The sequence below is a fragment of the Doryrhamphus excisus genome, linkage group LG7 (assembly GCF_037039965.1).
Source record: "Doryrhamphus excisus strain RoL-2023G ecotype Guam linkage group LG7, RoL_Dexc_Guam_v1.1, whole genome shotgun sequence".
NCBI classification, from domain to species: domain Eukaryota; kingdom Metazoa; phylum Chordata; class Actinopteri; order Syngnathiformes; family Syngnathidae; genus Doryrhamphus; species Doryrhamphus excisus.
The window spans coordinates 5795211-5815045 of NC_136363.1; the positions used below are offsets into that span (position 1 = coordinate 5795211).

The following is a 19835-nucleotide window of genomic DNA, read 5'->3' on the forward strand; positions in this document are numbered from 1 at the left end:
CAACGAGGATAGTTGGCGGGTGCCTGCGCCATTTTGGTCCGTGTTGCAAACGTCGCTGTGGCGAAGTCGTACAGAGTTGTCATTCTACAGTTTGTTGGCTTTATCGAATTATATGCTACAATTATGTCCAGCGAAAGAAATACAAGGTAAGCGTGCTTTTCTCGTATTTTTGTCTTTGACAGCAGTAAGCAGATGACGCAGACCGGAAGCAGTAGGATTAAGGAAGTGTCCTTCATTGACTACTGGAGCGTCATATTTTGAATATAACCTCCAGAAATTATCATTCATAACAAACCGTATACCGATAAATGTATTCATTTCGCTTTGTGGAGTATTTATATTGTTATATATCCGTATTGTCCGTAAAACGTTAATACCCTTGCTGCTATAGGTATTTTATTGTGGAAAGCAGAACGCCGGAAATATGTTTAAAGCGTACTAGTGCTTGACTGTGATTACAGAGTCAGCTGTAGGCGAGCGCAATAGTGACCCAATTTACTGCACCGTGGGGGTACAAGGAGGATTTAATACGCCACAACGGCCGAGCGAAGTGCAAGACCAGTGATGTCTGGCGCCTTGTTTTCCTCTGGAATGGTGCAGGTAAAAAAAAAACACGCGTGGATCCCGTGGTTTGTAAATAAGTGATAAGAGATGTCAGCAGCTGTTAGCCTCAAGGTGTTATAAAGCGGGGATCCTGAATTACACAGGTAAAATACATTACTGTACAGCTGTCAATATTTGATACATAGGATATGAGTCAATGGTTTGTAACATCGTGTTCATGCAGTGGACATATGCGGCAACCAATCTAACCTAAACACCTGCTAAAATGCACCCACACACACACACACACACACAGACACCATCTTACATTAAATGTATGATGTGGTATTGTGATAGCAACTTACATTAAGGAAAGTCACGTGGTTAGATTTGCACAATTCAACATGTCTGAAAAGGAATAGGAAGAAGTGGAGTTAATTCTCTCCCAGCTCCATGTTTGTTACTGATAATTAATTCATTCACATCATATTTTCTACATTTTGACATAAATTTTTTTCACGTCCTGCGTGAAAAGAAATAAAGGGTTTCTACAAGCATTTTATATCCCGCTCCTCTTCCTGTTTTGGGTATGCAAGCTACAACCCATATAACACGTGCACGAGTTGTGTTGTTTTGATAGTGATTGGGCTACTAATATTAGCGCTCATTGAGTGTGTACCCTATTTTTGTTGATTTTTGTGTGTGAGAGATCAGTCATTCCAACAACAATTTCCCCCAAATTTGGTGCAGTAAATGTGAAAAACATAAATATATTTTAATTTTTGTAAACTACTATTGATTAAACATGCTAGCCGGTGGTGGAGGTCTTACACTTTTTTGGTTGGAAAAAAAACTTAATTTGGGTGGCACGGCGGACGAGTGGTTAGCGCGCAGACCTCACAGCTAGGAGACCAGTGTTCAATTCCACCCTCGGCCATGTCTGTGTGGAGTTTGCATGTTCTCCCCGTGCATGTGTGGGTTTTCTCCGGGTACTCCGGTTTCCTCCCACATTCCAAAAACATGCTAGGTTAATTGGCGACTCCAAATTGTCCATAGGTATGAATGTGAGTGTGAATGGTTGTTTGTCTATATGTGCCCTGTGATTGGCTGGCGACCAGTCCAGGGTGTACCCCGCCTCTTGCCCGAAGACAGCTGGGATAGGCTCCAGCACCCCCGCGATGTGGCCCCTCATCCACTAAAAAAAAAAATAGCCTCAAAACATCTTATAAATCAGGGGTGTCCAAACATTTTTTCCATTGAAACTTACTTTCACTGCACTAGAACAGAATGGAAAAAAATATAACTTTATTGTCACTGTTGCAAAGACAATGATTCATAGTTTCATGCTACCTGACTGTAATTCTATGAAAGTATAAAATGCGTTTCTTTAACAGCCTGTACGTGGGTTTTGGCCTTGAAGAGAAGCCTGTACCTGCTTCAAAGCAAACCGGGTGCTGATGAGACAAGACGAGACGCGGAGGGACGGACATCTTGTGCCCCTTTATTACACAGATAGATCATTGTTCTGCTGGAAAAGTATAGCTCGTCATTCAGCTCAGGTGACCAGACTTGCACATGTTGACATGTGACATTGGTCTGGATTGTGTTGTTACCTTGATTATTTTTTGTCTTGGAGGCTTCTGGAGCGGGATGGAGGCAGATCATGTCATCAGGTTTGTGTCTGCTCATCACCATTTTAATATACCTGGTAATTTAGTCATGTTTCATGTTCTGTTGTTGTTGTTCCAGCCTTTTGAGCATCTAATAGAGTGAAGATTCTGTCGACGGCCATGTTGGAGCTCCTCCACACAGCGTTTGTGTTGATCGACCTTTATCCATCCCCCCAAAGCACCTTGCTGCCGACCTAGCCCCACACTGCCCCCTGACTTCCCTCACCTCCACCTTCACGCAGCCTGGCCCGCCGGGAAAAAGGTAGACGTGGCGCTGTCAGCTGTTTGCAGTTGGTAGAATTTTTTGGCACCTTTATGAGAAATACAGGCCCAACCCATGCAACTCAACCCAAGCGTCGTCTTTTTGCAGCATGCCTTGTAATTGTGTTCTACATGTCGTAATTCATTTACACGGTTAGCACTTGCATTTCCAGTTCATCTAAAGCAGGTGTGCGCCAACATAAACTGACGTTATATTCACGTTTGTATTTATAAAGCACGCTCGATCCAATCCAGCAAGCTAATAAGCACATGGGATGACAAAATTTGAGGTTCATTTTCTCCTTTTATATTTCATTTGAACATGCATCAGATTACAATTGAATACATCACATAATCAGTTCACAGTTCCACATGTCCAAAAGGAGTAGGAAGAAGCAAAGCTTTTTAAATCCTACCCCTCCATCTGGTACTTTTACAATCAGTAACTGTTACATTTGTTAACTTCCTGCTTTCCTAATATAGTTTAAGGTTTTTTTGTTTGTTTTTTTAATTTGAATTTTTATCCGCTTTTAATTTTAATTTAAATTTTTGTCACGTACTGAAGTACGAGTTGATATGACCATTATTTTATTTTATTTTTTTTAAAGTTTGAATTAATACGTTTCCTGATTATCCAAATACACAACAATGTATTTTTGCTAAAAAAATTTTGTTGTGATGCAGGCTGTTTTTAATGTAATTTTTGTGTTTTTGTGCGCTATAAAGGGCCTCCAACTGGTGTTTTGACACCACCGCTCTAATAAAAAAAAAAATACACTAGTAATGTTTCTTCCTCCTTGCAGGTTTTGTACAATGTCCTCTGCATACCAGCATCGGCTCTCGTGGAGTTTACCTCATCTCATCCTGCTGCCGCTCACCCACCTCTGGCTCTTGGCCACTCCCACAGGTAAAACAAACTCAATGAAAACCCTTTTAAAGCACATTTATTGACAGAACTGATAACCGACCAGCATCTGTGCCTGTTGAACTGTTTGAGAGCGGCGACACAGTCACGATGCTTACTTAAGGTGTGTCTCCATCCTTTTGGCATCCTCTCATGCCCCCTTTTTTGGTTTTTTTTTGTTGGTCTATCAGAGTATCAGAGTAGAGGGCTGTTGGCTTCTCTCCTGTGTATGTGCCCATTTTTTCAGTGATTTACAACGTGAAACAGAACAATAAGTGCTCTGTGTGAGTGGATGTGTGTGTGTGCATTGAATGTGAGGGGGTAGAAGAAGAGTGGACAAGGGGTGGGGTGACTGAACAGAAGCCAAAATGTTTTTCTTTTTTTTATCAAACAATCAGCTGTTTTGTGGGAGAAAGGTTTTCCAGTTCTCAGCGGCTCTAGTGCGTCATAGTCTGATCCTGATCTGAACCTTACACTAGAGCAGGGGTGTCCAAACTCTGTCCCAAGAGCCGTGTTTAACCAAAAAAAAAAGTGTCCCTCAGTGGAAACAGTTTGGACACCATTGCACTTGGGGTGTGTTTGTGTTTCATCGCTGCCAGATTATTGTTCTGTTTGCTTTTTTTTATTTTATTATTAAAATGAAAAAATATATGTTTTAAATTAATATTATTTAAATTATTTTATTATTTATTTTATGATTTAAATTAATTGTGCAATTTACTGTTTACACTGTACATTGTTGTTCATATTTGATGTCATCTATTTATTCACCATATTTTTATTTTTATTCATTCATTCATTTTCTCCCGCTTTTCCTCATGAGGGTCGCGGGGGTGCTGGAGCCTATCCCAGCTGTCTTCGGGCGAGAGGCGGGGTACACCCTGGACTGGTCGCCAGCCAATCACAGGGCACATATAGACAAACAACCATTCACACTCACATTCATACCTATGGACAATTTGGAGTCACCAATTAACCTCGCATGTTTTTGGAATGTGGGAGGAAACCGGAGTACCCGGAGAAAACCCACGCATGCACGGGGAGAACATGCAAACTCCACACAGCGATGGCCGAGGGTGGAATTGAACCACTAGATCGCCGTGCCTTTTTATTTTTATTTTTATTTTTATTTTTATTTTTATTTTTATTTTTATTTTTATTTTTATTTTTATTTTTATTTTTATTTTTATTTTTATTTTTATTTTTATTTTTATTTTTATTTTTATTTTTATTTTTATTTTTATTTTTATTTTTATTTTTATTTTTATTTTTTATTTTTATAAAAAGCCAGGCAACGACATTTCGTTGGCAATTTCAATAAAGAAAGTCTATCTATCTATCACCCCTCTCAGTTCGGTGGTAATTTCATTAAGGAGCAACAGACTGCAGCAGCCTACTGCACTGACAGATTAGACTGCTTGTACGGGGATGGCTCAGAGGGCGGAGTTGTGTGTTGATTGCGTAATGTGCTGTTGGCTTTAATCAGTGGCTTGTTTAGTCAGGGAAAAGCCTAATTTCCTCTCTCTGCTGCTGCTGATGCAGCAGTTTCCCCCAAGGCGTGTCTCTACAGTATGTTGGCTTTTGTGCTTCAAAAATGCTTCAAATTAGAATAAACAGGACTATACAATGACTTTCAGTTTCAATCTGTGTCTCCTTCCAGGTGTATCAGCAGATCTGTGCCGTGTTACAGGCGGGGTGCTGGGGATCCAATGGAGCAGTGTCCTCGGCATGGGTTGGTACCCTCTTGCGGAGGGGAAAGGCGGGGGGACGTGTTGGGAGGCCTGCTGCTTGAATCCCAGCTGCGGCGCCGTGTGGATCCTCAATGGACGATGCGTGCTTCTTCGTTGCTCATTGAGGGGCGGCTGCCCAATCTTTCATTTATCCCAGCCTCATCAAGAGTCACTCGGCCTCTTTCAAATGCTCGCCAAGGTAGGACTGATGTCATATTACCTTTACAGGAAATAGAATTAGCTGTGATTCAGCATACTGTATTGATATTTTTCGGTGTGCATTTTCTAAAGGGTCCTTCCACAAAAAAGAGGAGGCGGTTTCGTCGTGCACAAGAACCACATACAGAACAGACTAGCACGGTAAGAATATCGGCGAGTGTAGACATACACAAGTGCTCAGCCTGATGCATTCACGGCTTCACAGACAGTAGGACAACACAAAACTTGTTGATTTTATATTGAAATGTCTCTACAGGTAACTTTTAAATGTTAACCCTTTCTCGTAATATCGCTCAGGAAAACCCTGCAAAGGCGGGTACGGCACACCCGTACCCAACAGCGTTAGCGGCCAGCACCAGCGTGGTTCCACAAGCAGAACAGAGGGACCTCAGCCACCCAAGCAACAGGACTAGCGAACGCGCCTCAGCTCCCTTACAGCAAAACTCCACCATCGAAGACACCACCGAGGCTGCTTTGTCTTCCAACACCAGTGGCGTCACCACCGCTCCGACACAGGCTGGTGAGAAAAACATTACTTTTATGTAACGTACAATGGGGAAAAAAATCTAAAAAAATACATAATATATTGCGATCTACAATGTTATACTTCTCTGCGCTTTGTGTGTATGCTACTGGCCCCGTCTCCACCCACCAAGACAAAGAGACTGTATTACAGGCAGAGCAGAAGGGCTCACTCCTTTTATGCCATTGTTCTATGGAACATGTATAGCTAGGCACGGAGTGAATCCTCTTCCTGTCTGTTTGGAGGCGAGAGACAAGGAAAACAGGCGCTCAATGCTGCTTTTCTTCACTTGCTAACCACTAGTCCACCATACAGCCATTTTAGTCTGGCGAGATCTTGTGACACCCCTATTAATTATGTATCAAGGCTGTTTTTTGCAATACACATACTCTTAAGTACAACATAATCATACTCTAAGTACTCATACTCTTAAGTACCTACTGTAAATACTCTACTCTGACCCCACACACCCCCAGCATGGACTGTAGAACAACCAGGTTTAGAGACAACTACTTCCCCCTGGCCATCGGACTGCTCAATGCCAAATAAGCCCCTCTACCTGCCCACACACAAAACTTTAAATTATTATTATTTATTTATTTATTCATTCATTCATTTTCTACCGCTTTTTCCTCACGAGGGTCGCGGGGGCTGCTGGAGCCTATCCCAGCTGTCTTCGGGCGAGAGGCGGGGTACACACTGGGTGCAACCAATTCTAAATTACAATTACACCCAATTAACATTTAAGGTGATTGTTGCCAAAGATACGATGTGGCAGCGAGATCCACACCACACCTTTGGGTTATTTCTTGAATTAACTCTTGAAATAACCCAAACTGGAACAAATAAGTACTCGCGTTTTGATAAAGAAGGGGATGAGAAACACTACTGAATTCAAGAAATGGCGTGTCCGAGTTGATCTTGCTGTCTCGCACCTATCTTGTGGTCTTTGGCAACAAAACATCTTCGCTGAAGGTAAATGTCACCTCAAATGTTCATTCATTCATTCATTCATTTTCTACCGTGGGGGGTGTCTATCCCAGCTGTCTTCGGGCGAGAGGCGGGGTACACCCTGGACTGGTGGCCAGCCAATCACAGGGCACATATAGACAAACAACCATTCACACTCACATTCATACCTATGGACAATTCGGAGTCGCCAATTAACCTAGCATGTTTTTGGAATGTGGGAGGAAGCTGGAGTACCCGGAGAAAACCCGGGGAGAACATGCAAACTCCACACAGAGATGGCCAACGGTGGAATTGAACCCTGTGAGGTCTGCGCGCTAACCACTCGATCGCCGTGCCGCTATTATTTATTAAAAATTATTGAAATTATTTGTGCAATTTACTGTTTACGCTGTACATTGTTGTTCATATTTGATGTCATCTATTTATTCTCCACATTATTATTATGATTTATTATTATACGGGAGCCAGACAACAACATTTCGTTGGCAATTTCACTGCTGTGTTATTGCACAATGACAATAAAGGAAGTCTATCAAAGTATTGCACCAAAACTTCAACATTGTTGTACGCAGGAATGTGATGGGACTTCAGATGTGTACTGTATACTGTGTCAGAGCAAGTCGTCCCTGGTATACAGTAGTACTGTATACTACACGGAGGCTAAAAGGGGTTTAACATTTGGCATCTTATCCAAAATGAAAATAAGATGTGCCGGCCAACACTTTTTCCTAGTTGTGCCAACCTTTTTGTACTGTTGGCTTCATCTCGGATTGTGTGTTTACCACAGCAGTGAGGGAGCTGGTTGTGTCAGCGGGGGAGAGCGTTGAGGTCACGCTACCACGCAGCGAAGTCGAGCTCAACGCCTTCGTGGTGCCAACACCCCCGGCAGGTAACACAAGATTATATTAAGAGTTTCACCTTGTATGGGGACAGAATCAGTGGTGGACAGGAAGTGATGTCGGGATTTCATAGTTGAGGTTTAACTTGTTGTCGGCTACGGCCGCAACAGTAACCTATGTGTACAGTAACCTTATGATTATTAAATTTATATGTTTATGTTATTATATACCAAGTTACCAATGTAGAATTACTACATTCTCAAATTGAATGGTGATCTGAATGACATGTACTGTAGTTATGTTTTAGCTAATTTTGGGAAAAAATACATTCAATATGCTTTATAACGTGTCGGAGCGATGCATAGATATTTTATATACTTAAGTCATGTAGAAATAATTTGAAAGTAAACTTTGCCTGCTTTTTACATTCTAATTCTTCTGAAAGTGGAAGCGGCCCAGCCTTTTAAATAATTACCCCACAACGGCCGCAACAGTAACCAGTGTTATTCTTATTATTATTATTATTATGGTTATTATTATTGTTGTTGTTTTTGTTATTGTTATTATTATTATTATTATTCTTTTTGTGACTTAAACCAGCAATAAAGGCCTGTCTAAAGCATCCTTGTCTGATGGAATGAATTAAACGCATGAATACTTTTTATCCCGTTATACCCGACAGATACAAACTATGCATTTGACTGGCGTCTGATTACGCATCCCAAAGATTACAGTGGGGAAATGGAAGGCAAACACAGCCAGTCCCTGAAACTCAGCAAGGTACTTCCTTCATGTTTGTTTCTAATTTTCAGGCTAATGTATATGTTTACAATTTACCCCGGATACGATTTGAGATTTATGGAGTACCGTAATTTTTTCCCTCACAACTTCAACCCTGCAGCTTGTACAGTGATGTGTGTAATTTTCAACTCCCATGATGCTTAGAGTGCAGCTTCAGAAAGTAGTGCTATATGCTAATATAGCTAATATCACTGCTATCACTGCTAATATCACGTTTAGGAGTCTTTGGAGCGATGGTGTTTTGATTTGATAAATCTTAAGTTTTAAGTGTGTTACTGTGTGATAAAGCTCAAGCTAAACAGCTAATTTGACAAAAGTGATACTCAAGAGAGAGGCTGACAAAGTGTGTGATGAAGGGATTATGAGGCTGCTCAATTGTGATGCTGACGAAGACTACTTTGTTTTTGTTGTATTACGCTATGTGACCTATAGGCTGGGGTGGCCAACATATTTACAAATATTTTTTAAAATCTTCTCTTAAAATTTTGTGGGTGTGGCTTATATATATGTTGGTGCGCTATGGTATATTATTAAAAGAAACTTGAAATATTGCCTGGCTAGGATCCTGTTAAACGTGCAGCTGGATTGTGAGGTTTCAGTATAAAGTCACTTCCTTTTTCAGTTTGGTGATCTCTATATCTGTTCTCTCAGCTGACCGTCGGCCTGTATGAGTTTGAGGTGACTGTGGACGGGGAGGGCGCCCATGGAGAATGTTACGTCAATGTTACCGTCAAGCCAGGTAAGTTTTGACTAAACTGTAATACCTCATTTATTGCTGTTAATTGGTTCCAGACCGTACAGCGATAAGTGAATTTTTGCTAAGTATCATTACTTCTTCATAAATAGAATATTTTCATAGTTACAATAAGTTTTTTAACATCAATAGAGACAGCTAGACATGAAATAACAACCCTATAGTCACCTTAATGTTTATGTTACCTAATATACTGTAGTATATATTAATAGTTTTACATTGTAGGGGGACAGAATCAGTGGTGGACAGGAAGTGACGTGGGGATTTCAGAGTTGAGGTTTAGCTTGTTGTCAGCTACGGCCGCAACAGTAACCTATGTGTACAGTAACCTTATGATTATTAAATTTATATATTTATATTATTATATACCAAGTTACCAATGTAGAATTACTACATTCTCAAATTGAATGGTGGTCTGAATGACCTGTACTTTAGTTATGTTTTAGCTAATTTAGTCCTTTTTTGCTGGAAAATGCACAATTTGGGGAAAAAATACATTCAATTTGCTTAAATATATAACATGTGGGAGCGATGCATAGATATTTTATATGCTTAAGTCATGTAGAAATCATTTGAAAGTAAACTTTGCCTACGTTTTACATTCTAATTCTTCTGTTTTAGTTAATTTAGTCCTTTTTTGCTGGAAAATGCGTAATTTGGGGAAAAAATACATTCATTATGCTTAAATATATAACATGTGGGAGTGATGCATAGATATTTTATATACTTAAGTCATGTAGAAATCATTTGAAAGTAAACTTTGCCTACTTTTTACATAGTAATTCAACTGAAAGTGGAAGCGGTCCGGCCTTTTAAATAATTACCCCGCGTGAACAAACATGCAAAACCAGAAAAACTGCATGAGCAAATAGCAATAGGTGTTGTCATTACTACAACATGAATGAAGACTATACATTTAGAATACTACTAGAGTACAATGTAGACACATAAAATTCTATTTGAGAGAAGCCTCTTAAAATAAATAGAGGTATTCTAATCATGACAGTAATTGAACAGTGTGAAATAAGTTAAATAAGACAGGTTAAGATTTATAAATGTATGTGAGTGTGTCAATTTAGAGCCCACAAACTGTATATTTTATGGTTGCGTAGTACACAAAAGTTGTTTAAATAGATTTTGTGCCTCAAGTGACGGCCGATTTCCAGCTCGCTAAGCACGTTAAGTTGTTGTTTTCCACCTGACAGAGCCGCGGGTAAACAAGCCCCCTGTTGCTGTAGTTTCCCCAAAGTTCCAAGAGATCTCCTTGCCAACAAGCTCTACAGTGATAGTTGGCAGCCGTGAGTTTTCACAATTAACCCCCCCCATCATACATAAACGACATACTGGAACTGCCCTCTTAACATAAACTCTTTCCTGTCTTTTCAGAGAGCACAGATGATGACAAAGTGGTGGCGTGGCACTGGGAAGAGGTGAAAGGTCCTCTCAGGGAGGAGAAGGTCTTCGCTAACACGGCCGTCCTCACTCTCACCAACTTGGTACCGGGGAACTACACATTCAAGTACGCATTCACGCTGCTTGATGTAAACAAAGAAAAATAATTAATGTATCTTTTTAGCACTAACACTGAAAGTAAGTCAACACTGGATGTAAAACATGATAATTAAACTCAGATTTATGTATATATTTTGCCTATATTATAAGGAATTATTGTAAGGAATTATTTTACAAGCATAAGCATGTCTAAATGCACTAAAATCCAAATATATCCCATGAGAAGATATATCAAATGCCACTTTGCACTTGAAGTATCGCAGCTTCACTATATCATGCTGTGACTTGGTCGAATACGGCCTATTATTAATCAGCAATATTCATATTTAAGCACATTTTATGTATATTTTGCCTATATTGAGTGTTTTCAAGCATAAAAATGAACTAGCATATATTAATTCACTTTTTCCTCACAAGAGGGGCGCTGGAGTCTATCCCAGCTATCTTCGGGCGAGAGGCGGGGTACACCCTGGACTGCTCACCAGCCAATCACAGGGCACATATAGACAAACAACCATTCACACTCACATTCATACCTATGGACAATTTGGAGTCGCCAATTAACCTAGCATGTTTTTGGAATGTGGGAGGAAATCGGAGTACCCGGAGAAAACCCACGCATGCACGGGGAGAACATGCAAACTCCACATAGAGATGGCCGAGGGTGGGATTGAACCCTCCTCCCCTGTGAGGTCTGCGCGCTAACCACTCGATCGCCGTGCCGCCCAACTAACATACAAATGTAATATAATCAAAGATGCTGGAATGATGGGTAGTATTCTACACTGGTCACCAGGTGTCAGTAATGTTAACTGTAATATTTGGTGAGACACACAAGCACCAGACAGGCTGTTATTGCAGGTTTATTTCTACTATATTGGGTAATAGGAGTGTAGAGGTGGTATATTTGTCATGCCTAGAAGGCTCTTAATGATGTAAAAACAAATATTTGGATGGTCGTAATTGGAAAATAATCAGGAAACCAGGAAATTCCTGGTTGGATCTGGAACCAACAAACCGCGATACAAAGCTTCCCGTGTCCTAATCATGTCCTGTCATTTGTTTTTCTGTTGCAAAATCAAGACATAGTATGAAATAGTGATTAATTATGATTAATTAATTTTTAAAAGTGATCAAAAATTTTAATATTTGTTTCTGTGTTTTTTTGTCACCAGCTTGACTGTGACCGACTCAGATGGTGCCCAAGACTCCACTCAAGCCACCCTGTCTGTCAACAAAGCCAAGGATTACAGCCCCGTGGCCATCGCCGGCCCTAACCAGGTTATGATGCAACATATGGATATTAGCAAGTCATCTATTTGTTTGTCTTTTTATGGAAGGGTGTGGAATGAGCCTATCCAAAATTCTATCATGTATTCCTGAATGAAAACAACAGATAGTGATGATGTTTATGCTACAACATAAATTAAAAAGACCTGTTATTGCTACTTTATATATGTAGAACAAGCATTCTAGCATTCATCCTTTTTCTCCTAATGCAGGTCATCACTTTGCCACGTAACTCCATCACTTTGTACGGCAACCAGAGCACAGACGACCACGACTCCCTAGCCTACGAGTGGTCCCTCAGCCCTGAGAGTAAAGACAAGGTGGTGGAGATGCAAGTGAGTTTATTGTTTTAGTTTTTCTTTATTAGGTTCTTATAGGACACAACTTGAGGAGGAAGATCAACAGCTGTGTGTTTTGTGTTTTTTTTTTTTTTCAGGGTGTCCGTACGCCCATCTTGCAGCTGTCGGCCATGAAGGAGGGAGACTACACCTTCCAGCTGACGGTGACAGACTCAGCTGGACAGCAGGCAAAAGCCCAGGTTACAGTTATTGTCCAACCAGGTAAACACATGGCAGGTCATGTGACACCGCCCACATGCTCCATTACAGTGTGAGATTGATTCTGACAAGGTTCTTGTTTGTCCACTTACCCCCGCTTCCTCATATTTTTCTCAAGAAAACAATAAGCCGCCCGAGGCAGATGCGGGGCCGGAAAAGGAACTGACATTACCAGTCGATCGAACTACGCTGGATGGCAGTAAGAGCAGGGATGACCAGAAGATTGCCACCTTCCACTGGAAACAGACAAAGTCAGTGATACACTAACAGCATCCACTAATGCCATGAGTTTAATGCAGTCGTCCCTTATTTATCATTGTTAATTGGGTCCAGGCCTGGCTGTGAGAAGTGGATTTTCATGTAGTAGGATTCAATAGGGCCGCACGGCCACACAGCTAGGTGACCCAAGTTCAATTCCACCCTTGGTCATCTCTGTGTGGAGTTTGCATGTTCTCCCCGTGCATGCATGGGTCTTCTCCGGGTACTCCGGTTTCCTCCCACATTCCAAAAACATGCTAGGTTAATTGGCGACTCCAAATAATTGTCCATAGGTATGAATGTGAGTGTGAATGGTTGTTTGTCTATATGTGCCCTGTGATTGGCTGGCGACCAGTCCAGGGTGTACCCCACCTCTCTCGCTCGAAGACAGCTGGGATAGGCTCCAGCATACCCCGGCAACCCTGGTGAGGATGAGCAGTATAGAAAATAGATGGGTGGATAGGTTTCAATATTTTTTTTCAATTTTTGCGCGTAGGGAACAGGATCTCTGCAGGGGCATAAAAGATGGCTGCCACTTAAGCATGGCAAGCTAACCTGTTAGCGTTGTTATTTGTTCTACATTTAGTGTTTCAAAGTAAGAAGCTAAAATTTACCACTTCCACACTAGAATGGGAGATTTTTTTTTCCTCTCATTGACCAGAATACTGTATATGATATGTCTTTTTATTTTAATATTTTTTGGCTAATAGGCCATGGTCAACCATGGAATATAGAATTTAAAAAATCTTGTGATGGTGTGAGGAAGCGATGTAGCGAGGGGTGACATTGGAACCCGTCTAAGTTGGTGCCGCAATGTTATGATGCTTGTTCTCCTTATGTCTCTGGCGAGAATGAATGTGTTTCCATTGCAATTCAATTCAGAACCGCTTATATCTGCATCAGTCAGCTGATCCTGGAGGCGTCAACATAAACGATTCCACTGGATATAGATGTTGTTGGACCGATACATCCTTCCTGCTGTGATTTATGTGTCACTCTTTGTCGTGTGTCCCTCTGCCAGGGGTCCTGGTGGTGTGAAGATTGAGAACGCAGACAGCGCTGTTGCCACAGTGACCGGTCTAGAGGTCGGCACCTACGAGTTCACACTGACTGTGACGGATGAGAGGAAGCTGCAGAGTAGCGACACGGTCACCGTGATTGTCAGAGAAGGTAGGCGGTGTACTCTTCCACTTTCAGGTGGTGGATTTTGCGATTTTTAAAGGCATGCAATTCAGCGTCGAGCTGTCACAAGCCTATAGCGCCCTCTTGTCGCTGTTGATGGTAATGTTCACTCCTCGGTTCATGATAGTCAGTAAATTTAAGTAGTAGTTTTTCTTTTGGTGGTGCTAACCACATTTTTGTTTGGTAGAGCTAACCAGTGGCACTTTTCATGCCACCACAATGACCAAAATAATGTTTATTATTTATTAGAAAAGTTAATAAATTAAATAAAATTAAATAAAACACAACCGTAAATTATATTAGGAAAGCAGGAAGTGAACAAATATAACAGTTACTGATTGTAAAAGTACCAGATGGAGGGGTAGGATTTAATAAGCTTTGCTTCTTCCTACTCCTTTTGGACATGTGGAACTGTGAACTGATTATGGAATGCATTCAATTGTAATCTGATGCATGTTCAAATGAAATAAAACCATTACCATTACCATTATTTAATGGTTCATAGAACTGGACCAGCCACCCGTGGCTCGCGTGGTTTCCAGTCCACCAGTTTCTCTACCTTTGCGGACAGCCACCATGGATGGGTCTCACTCGACCGATGACAAAGGCGGCGTCAGCTACCTGTGGACCAGAGATGACAGCAGCCCTGCGGCGGGGGTGAGACAACACATGGCTTTGCTGACATACGTGATAATTCTATTGACTACAAAAGTAGCCAAGTTGTCAACAAGTTGTCAACTGTTTTGAACGAAGGTGGAGACTGTTGAAATGCACCTGCCGGACAGGAAATGGAAGCTGTGTTAACTTTTTAAATACATTTCATTGTGCAATCATGACGGCCACTTGTTTCACAGGATGTGCTGAACAACTCTGATCACCAAGCAGTGTTGTTTCTGGGAAACCTGGTGGAGGGCAACTACAGATTCACCCTGACTGTAACTGACAGTAAAGGTCAGAGCAGCACAGACAGCGGCACGGTGGAGGTCAAACCAGGTAAGCACTAGTGCAGGCTGCTAATACTGAAATGCTGAAGATAAGGTACCACAGCTAAGTCCCCCCTCCCCCTCTGTCCGCTATCAGACCCATGGGAGCGTGACCAGGTGGAGCTGGTCTTAGAGGTGCCCATAACGCAGGTTTCCCACCGTCAGCGTGACATGCTTCTACGCCAGGTTGGTGTGTTGCTTGGCGTGCTTGATAGCGACATCATTGTTAGAGAGATCAGTGCGTTCAATGAACACAGGTGAGTTGTCATGAAAGGAGGAATTACGTTTTTTTTTTTAATGACTACAGTCATCCCTCGCCGCATCGTGCTTCAAATTTCACAGACTCACAGTTTTTGTGAATGAATGAATATCGGCGGCACGGTGGTCGAGTGGTTAGCGCGCAGAACTCACAGATAGGAGACCAGGGTTCAATTCCACCCTCTGCCATCTCTGTGTGGAGTTTGCATATTCTCCCCGTGCATGCATGGGTTTTCTCCGGGTACTCCGGTTTCCTCCCACATTCCAAAAACATGCTAAAAAACATGCTCCAGCACCCCCGCGACCCTCGTCGCGGTAGAAAATGAATGAATGAATGAATAACCAATCTGTTTGCCTCTGATTAGTCCAAAAATATGTATGTTTACATACATTTTACTTAGTTTTTTGGACTAAATTAAGCATTTTTATATGAAATGCAGTACAAAAGAAACATTCAGAAAACTGGTAGTATTCTACACTGGTCAACAGGAGTCAAAATAGCCACCCAGAATAGAAACCCCCCAAGTTAAAAAGAAACAACAAGGAACTTTCCCACTGGTGTATATTGTGTCTCATTTTCTCTTATGTCTACTATATTCGGTAATAGGAGTATAAAGGTGACCATAGGGGTGTTATATCATGTCTACAGGGCTCTAATAGTGTTGAAACTTTATTTAGAAAGTTGTACTTTCTTAATCTAAAGAATCCTGCTTTTTGGAAATTCGCTTGTCAAGGTTCTGGAGCCATTGAACCACGATAAACGAGGGATGACTGTATTATTTTTCCTCCATGTTTTGCATATTGAAAGTGCTGCTTTTTCACTTTTGTTGTTATGGTAGTACCCGGTTGGTGTTCCTGGTGTCAGGCGGTCCAGGGCGCCCTCCTCTGTCTGGCCAAAGCATTGCACTCAGCCTGCGCAACAAGCTGCGTAAACAGAAGAATGACTTTCTCATTTACAAGACGCGGCGGGTGGACACAGTCAGTGAGTAATGTGCTTCTTTTAAGATCGTTTAGAATTTAGGGTTCAAATGCTTCCCCTACTGCGTCATTTCATTGTGGAATATTTTCATCCTCAGTCTGCCAGCTGAACTGCTCCAGCCATGGCGAGTGTGACTCCTTCACACGACGCTGTGTCTGTCAACCTTTCTGGATGGAGAACTTCATCAGAGCTCAGCTTGGCGATGCCGAGAGCAACTGTGGTGAAATGACTCGTATACTCTGTACCTCTCACTAGCCATACACGTATTCCGTTTCAATTTAATTGTATTTTTTTCAGAGTGGAGCGTTCTGTATGTAACCATAGCATCCTTTATGATTGTGGTTGCTGTGGCAACAGTTGTCTGGGGCGTGGTGTGTTGCTGTAACAGGTGAGATTCTTCTTTAAAATCAATAAAATATGTTTGCATGTTTATGCTTACTGACCAGTGACTAGTTTGGGTCTGCTTGGGCTGCTTTTTAAAGGTTACAAAAAAATTACAATACATACAAGTTGTTCAACTACACAATAGCACACAGAACAACAGGCTGAATAGGTGTCTGATATGTTACTGTAGCACATTAACAGTCAAGTTCACCAAGCTCGGCTGCACGGCGGTCGAGTGGTTAGCACGCAGACCTCACAGCTAGGAGACCAGGGTTCAATTCCACCCTCGGCCATCTCTGTGTGGAGTTTGCATGTTCTCCCCGTGCATGTGTGGGTTTTCTCCGGATACTCCAGTTTCCTCCCACATTCCAAAAACATGCTAGGTTAATTGGCGACTCCAAATTGTCCATAGGTATGAATGTGAGTGTGAATGGTTGTTTGTCTATATGTGCCCTGTGATTGGCTGGCGACAAGTCCACGGTGTACCCCGCCTCCCACCCAAAGTCAGCTGGGATAGGCTCCAGCACCCCCCGCGACCCTTGTGAGGAAAAGCGGTTTCAAATGAATGAATGAATGAAGTTCACCAAGCTCCCGATCTCATTCCATATCACTGAAATCCATTGAATTCATCATCCAACAGTAGAGCTCCCTCATGTGGCTGTCAACTGTAATGTTCACTACTTGGTTCATGACATTTTGTTTTGTTTTTTTTAAGTGCAACTTATAGTTTGGGAAATTTGGTAATTGTTCACAAAATGATTCTCTATTAACAAATGAATGCAAAAGAATTAAATGTTCTTCTATTAGATGGCAGAATGTACACAATTAACCTGTGTAACTTACCTGTTGCCATTCATGGAGATGGTGAGATGTGACGAATCAACAACACTGTGTGTGTGCGTTTTCTCTCTTTGCTGTAAAGACGTAAGAGCAAAGCACGCAGAAGCAAAAGCCGATACAAAATGCTGGAAGCTGATGAGCAAGACAGCCTGGAGCTGCAACCACACAGAGCTGGTAAGAGCCACATGTTGGGAACACACATACAGTAGAACGACCAGGCTATGCATTATGAGTACCAGTCAGACACATTTGTGAGGATATTTTTGCACAAAAATATGCATGGAAGCTGATGTATTTATTTTTAATCACTACTGGTTTTCAATGGGTAACAGCGCTCTGTGTCCAACCTACCCAGGCCGTATCAAGCCAGTACCCGCCCCCACCTCTTCTGCCCTCATGCACTCCGACTCTGACCTGGACAGCGATGACGGGCAGGTCGGGGTACCGTGGATGGAGCAGGAGCGAGGGCATCTTCTCCGACCTCAAAATGGCTCCTTAAGGAACGGCCAGGGTCCGGCGAGGGGAAAGAAGCACAGAGAAGAGCTGCTATAGCAAACGAGAAGGTGAAGCTAGCCTCTCTTTACCCTCACACACACACACACACACTCATCCGAGGCAAAAACTAGAACTATGTCGCGCTGTTACAGTATAAGAAAAATCCACAATGAGCCAACATGGAGGAAAATACTGTTATTTTGGGAGCGAACACTGTGTTTTGAATGCCTGGGAAACATGATCATCGGACAAGGTAAAACCAGCAAGTCCACCTGATATTTGCTCAGCTTCCTCCTCCTGTCTTTACACTGTTCCAAACACTGCCCATGAGTCCCATGCTCAACTTACAGGAAGGAAAACAACAACAAAAAGTGCAGCTTGCACTTCCGGTCCAATACTGTTGTGGAATCATCACCTGCATGAATGCACTGTAAGTGTGTGTGTGTGTGTGTGTACAGTATGTGCCAAACGTTTTGCTTCTGAGCATTGTATGAATGTGTTGGGGGTTTATGTTGGGTGTTATGAAGGTTCAGTCAAACACGTGGAGCCAAAATGCTGCTTTTTATGAAGCCACTGGAATACTTACACACTGAATGAACACCACTTTGTTAATAATCCATAAATGTTTCATGCACTTTCATTAGAATCTCCATTGTTTCTGCTTGGTTCAGTCAATACCTATTAATATCCCTTCTAGCCATCTTGAATGACATTTATTAGCCATTCTGTGAAGAATAAGCTGAAACCAAATGAATTCTTTCCATAAACGTATATATTTTTCTTAAGAGTAGTCCTGGATACACCATAACCACACACACACACACACTATTTAAACAATGTGATTTACTTCCCTGGCATTGCTAATGTTAAAGTTTGTATGTGTGAAAGGCGCTTTAACCAAATGACTTTCCACTTTGTGATCACTTTGCATGCACACATGAGCCTGGAAGTTGATTTCCACATTTTCAGTCACTGTTCACGTATCGAATGTCCAAAAAAAAAAGGGTTACGTCACTGTCTCTGCGCGAAATGTGAAGCTATCGTTCTTCATGCTTTGCAGCAAAGTCATCTCCTCATAATTTGCCGTTTTTTTTTTTTGTTAATTTGTTAACCTGTGCTGCATCGAAGGCACAGTCAAATGAAGCACACCCAAGTGCCGACAACAATATTTTACGAAAAAACTGCCCGTGTATTGACATTTGGAATTGGATGTGACATTGCTGGAGTTCACTGTGAAGATATGCAGACAAAAGGAGAAATGAAGGGATAGTCTTTTAAAAAAAAAATGTTTTTAAACGAGTGAAGGATTACTCTTGTGTTCTGTGTGACCTGATACAACTGGATAATCTGGGAATTAGAATAAAGAGTTTCATTTTGTTCTTGGCGGTCTTTATTTACATCAGGAAATAGCAGTTTTATGCCTTTTATTAAGCATTTTCAAGCATATAAATGAACTCAAATACAAATAAGACATTGCAGAACTCTCTGGAATGGGATATATAGTATTCTGGTCACTGAGTGTCAATGTTCAGTGACACACAAGCACCAGACTTTATTACTGGAAACAACAGGCTTCAATTGCAGATTTGAATGATCCCACAGCAGGCACAAGAATCCCTAACAAGGGCTCCTGTTGAGGCTGTAACACGCAAAACTCAACGCTGACATCACTTCCTGTCTGTGCCACCGCAACACATTTACAGCAATACACACACAAGTATGAGTCTTGTGTTTTTAAATGTATTTTCTCTCATTATGTGTACTATATTGGGTAATATAATTGGGTAATACAAGTGTAAAGATGACTGTAGGGGTGTTGTTTTATGTCTAGAGGGCTCTAATAATAACCATATTTAAAGGTTCATAAGGATTATTATGGAT

At 41.6% G+C, this 19835-nt stretch overlaps 1 protein-coding gene across 6 annotated transcripts; it reads left to right on the plus strand.

Annotated features, from left to right (window-relative positions):
- The first annotated feature begins 21 nt into the window (after positions 1–21).
- Positions 22–19812, plus strand: kiaa0319l (KIAA0319-like ortholog). 6 transcript variants are annotated; one of them, XM_078791943.1, is made up of 28 exons: positions 22–146; positions 462–600; positions 1938–2102; positions 2180–2216; positions 2293–2475; positions 3278–3381; positions 5039–5307; positions 5400–5468; positions 5625–5847; positions 7610–7711; positions 8344–8441; positions 9114–9201; positions 10422–10514; positions 10603–10735; positions 11904–12009; positions 12231–12353; positions 12455–12578; positions 12694–12826; positions 13855–14003; positions 14521–14672; positions 14870–15008; positions 15096–15255; positions 16096–16238; positions 16333–16455; positions 16533–16623; positions 17542–17633; positions 17815–18022; positions 18305–19812. In XM_078791943.1, exons 6-27 carry the CDS (start codon positions 3288–3290, stop codon positions 18009–18011), a joined length of 2901 nt encoding a protein of 966 aa, XP_078648069.1. In that variant the 5' UTR covers positions 22–146; positions 462–600; positions 1938–2102; positions 2180–2216; positions 2293–2475; positions 3278–3287; the 3' UTR covers positions 18012–18022; positions 18305–19812. The 6 variants fall into 6 exon arrangements, with proteins under 6 accessions (XP_078648069.1, XP_078648068.1, XP_078648066.1 ...); XM_078791942.1 differs by having other exon boundaries at positions 18107–19811; XM_078791940.1 differs by having other exon boundaries at positions 462–707; positions 17815–19811.
- The last annotated feature ends 23 nt before the right edge of the window (positions 19813–19835 follow it).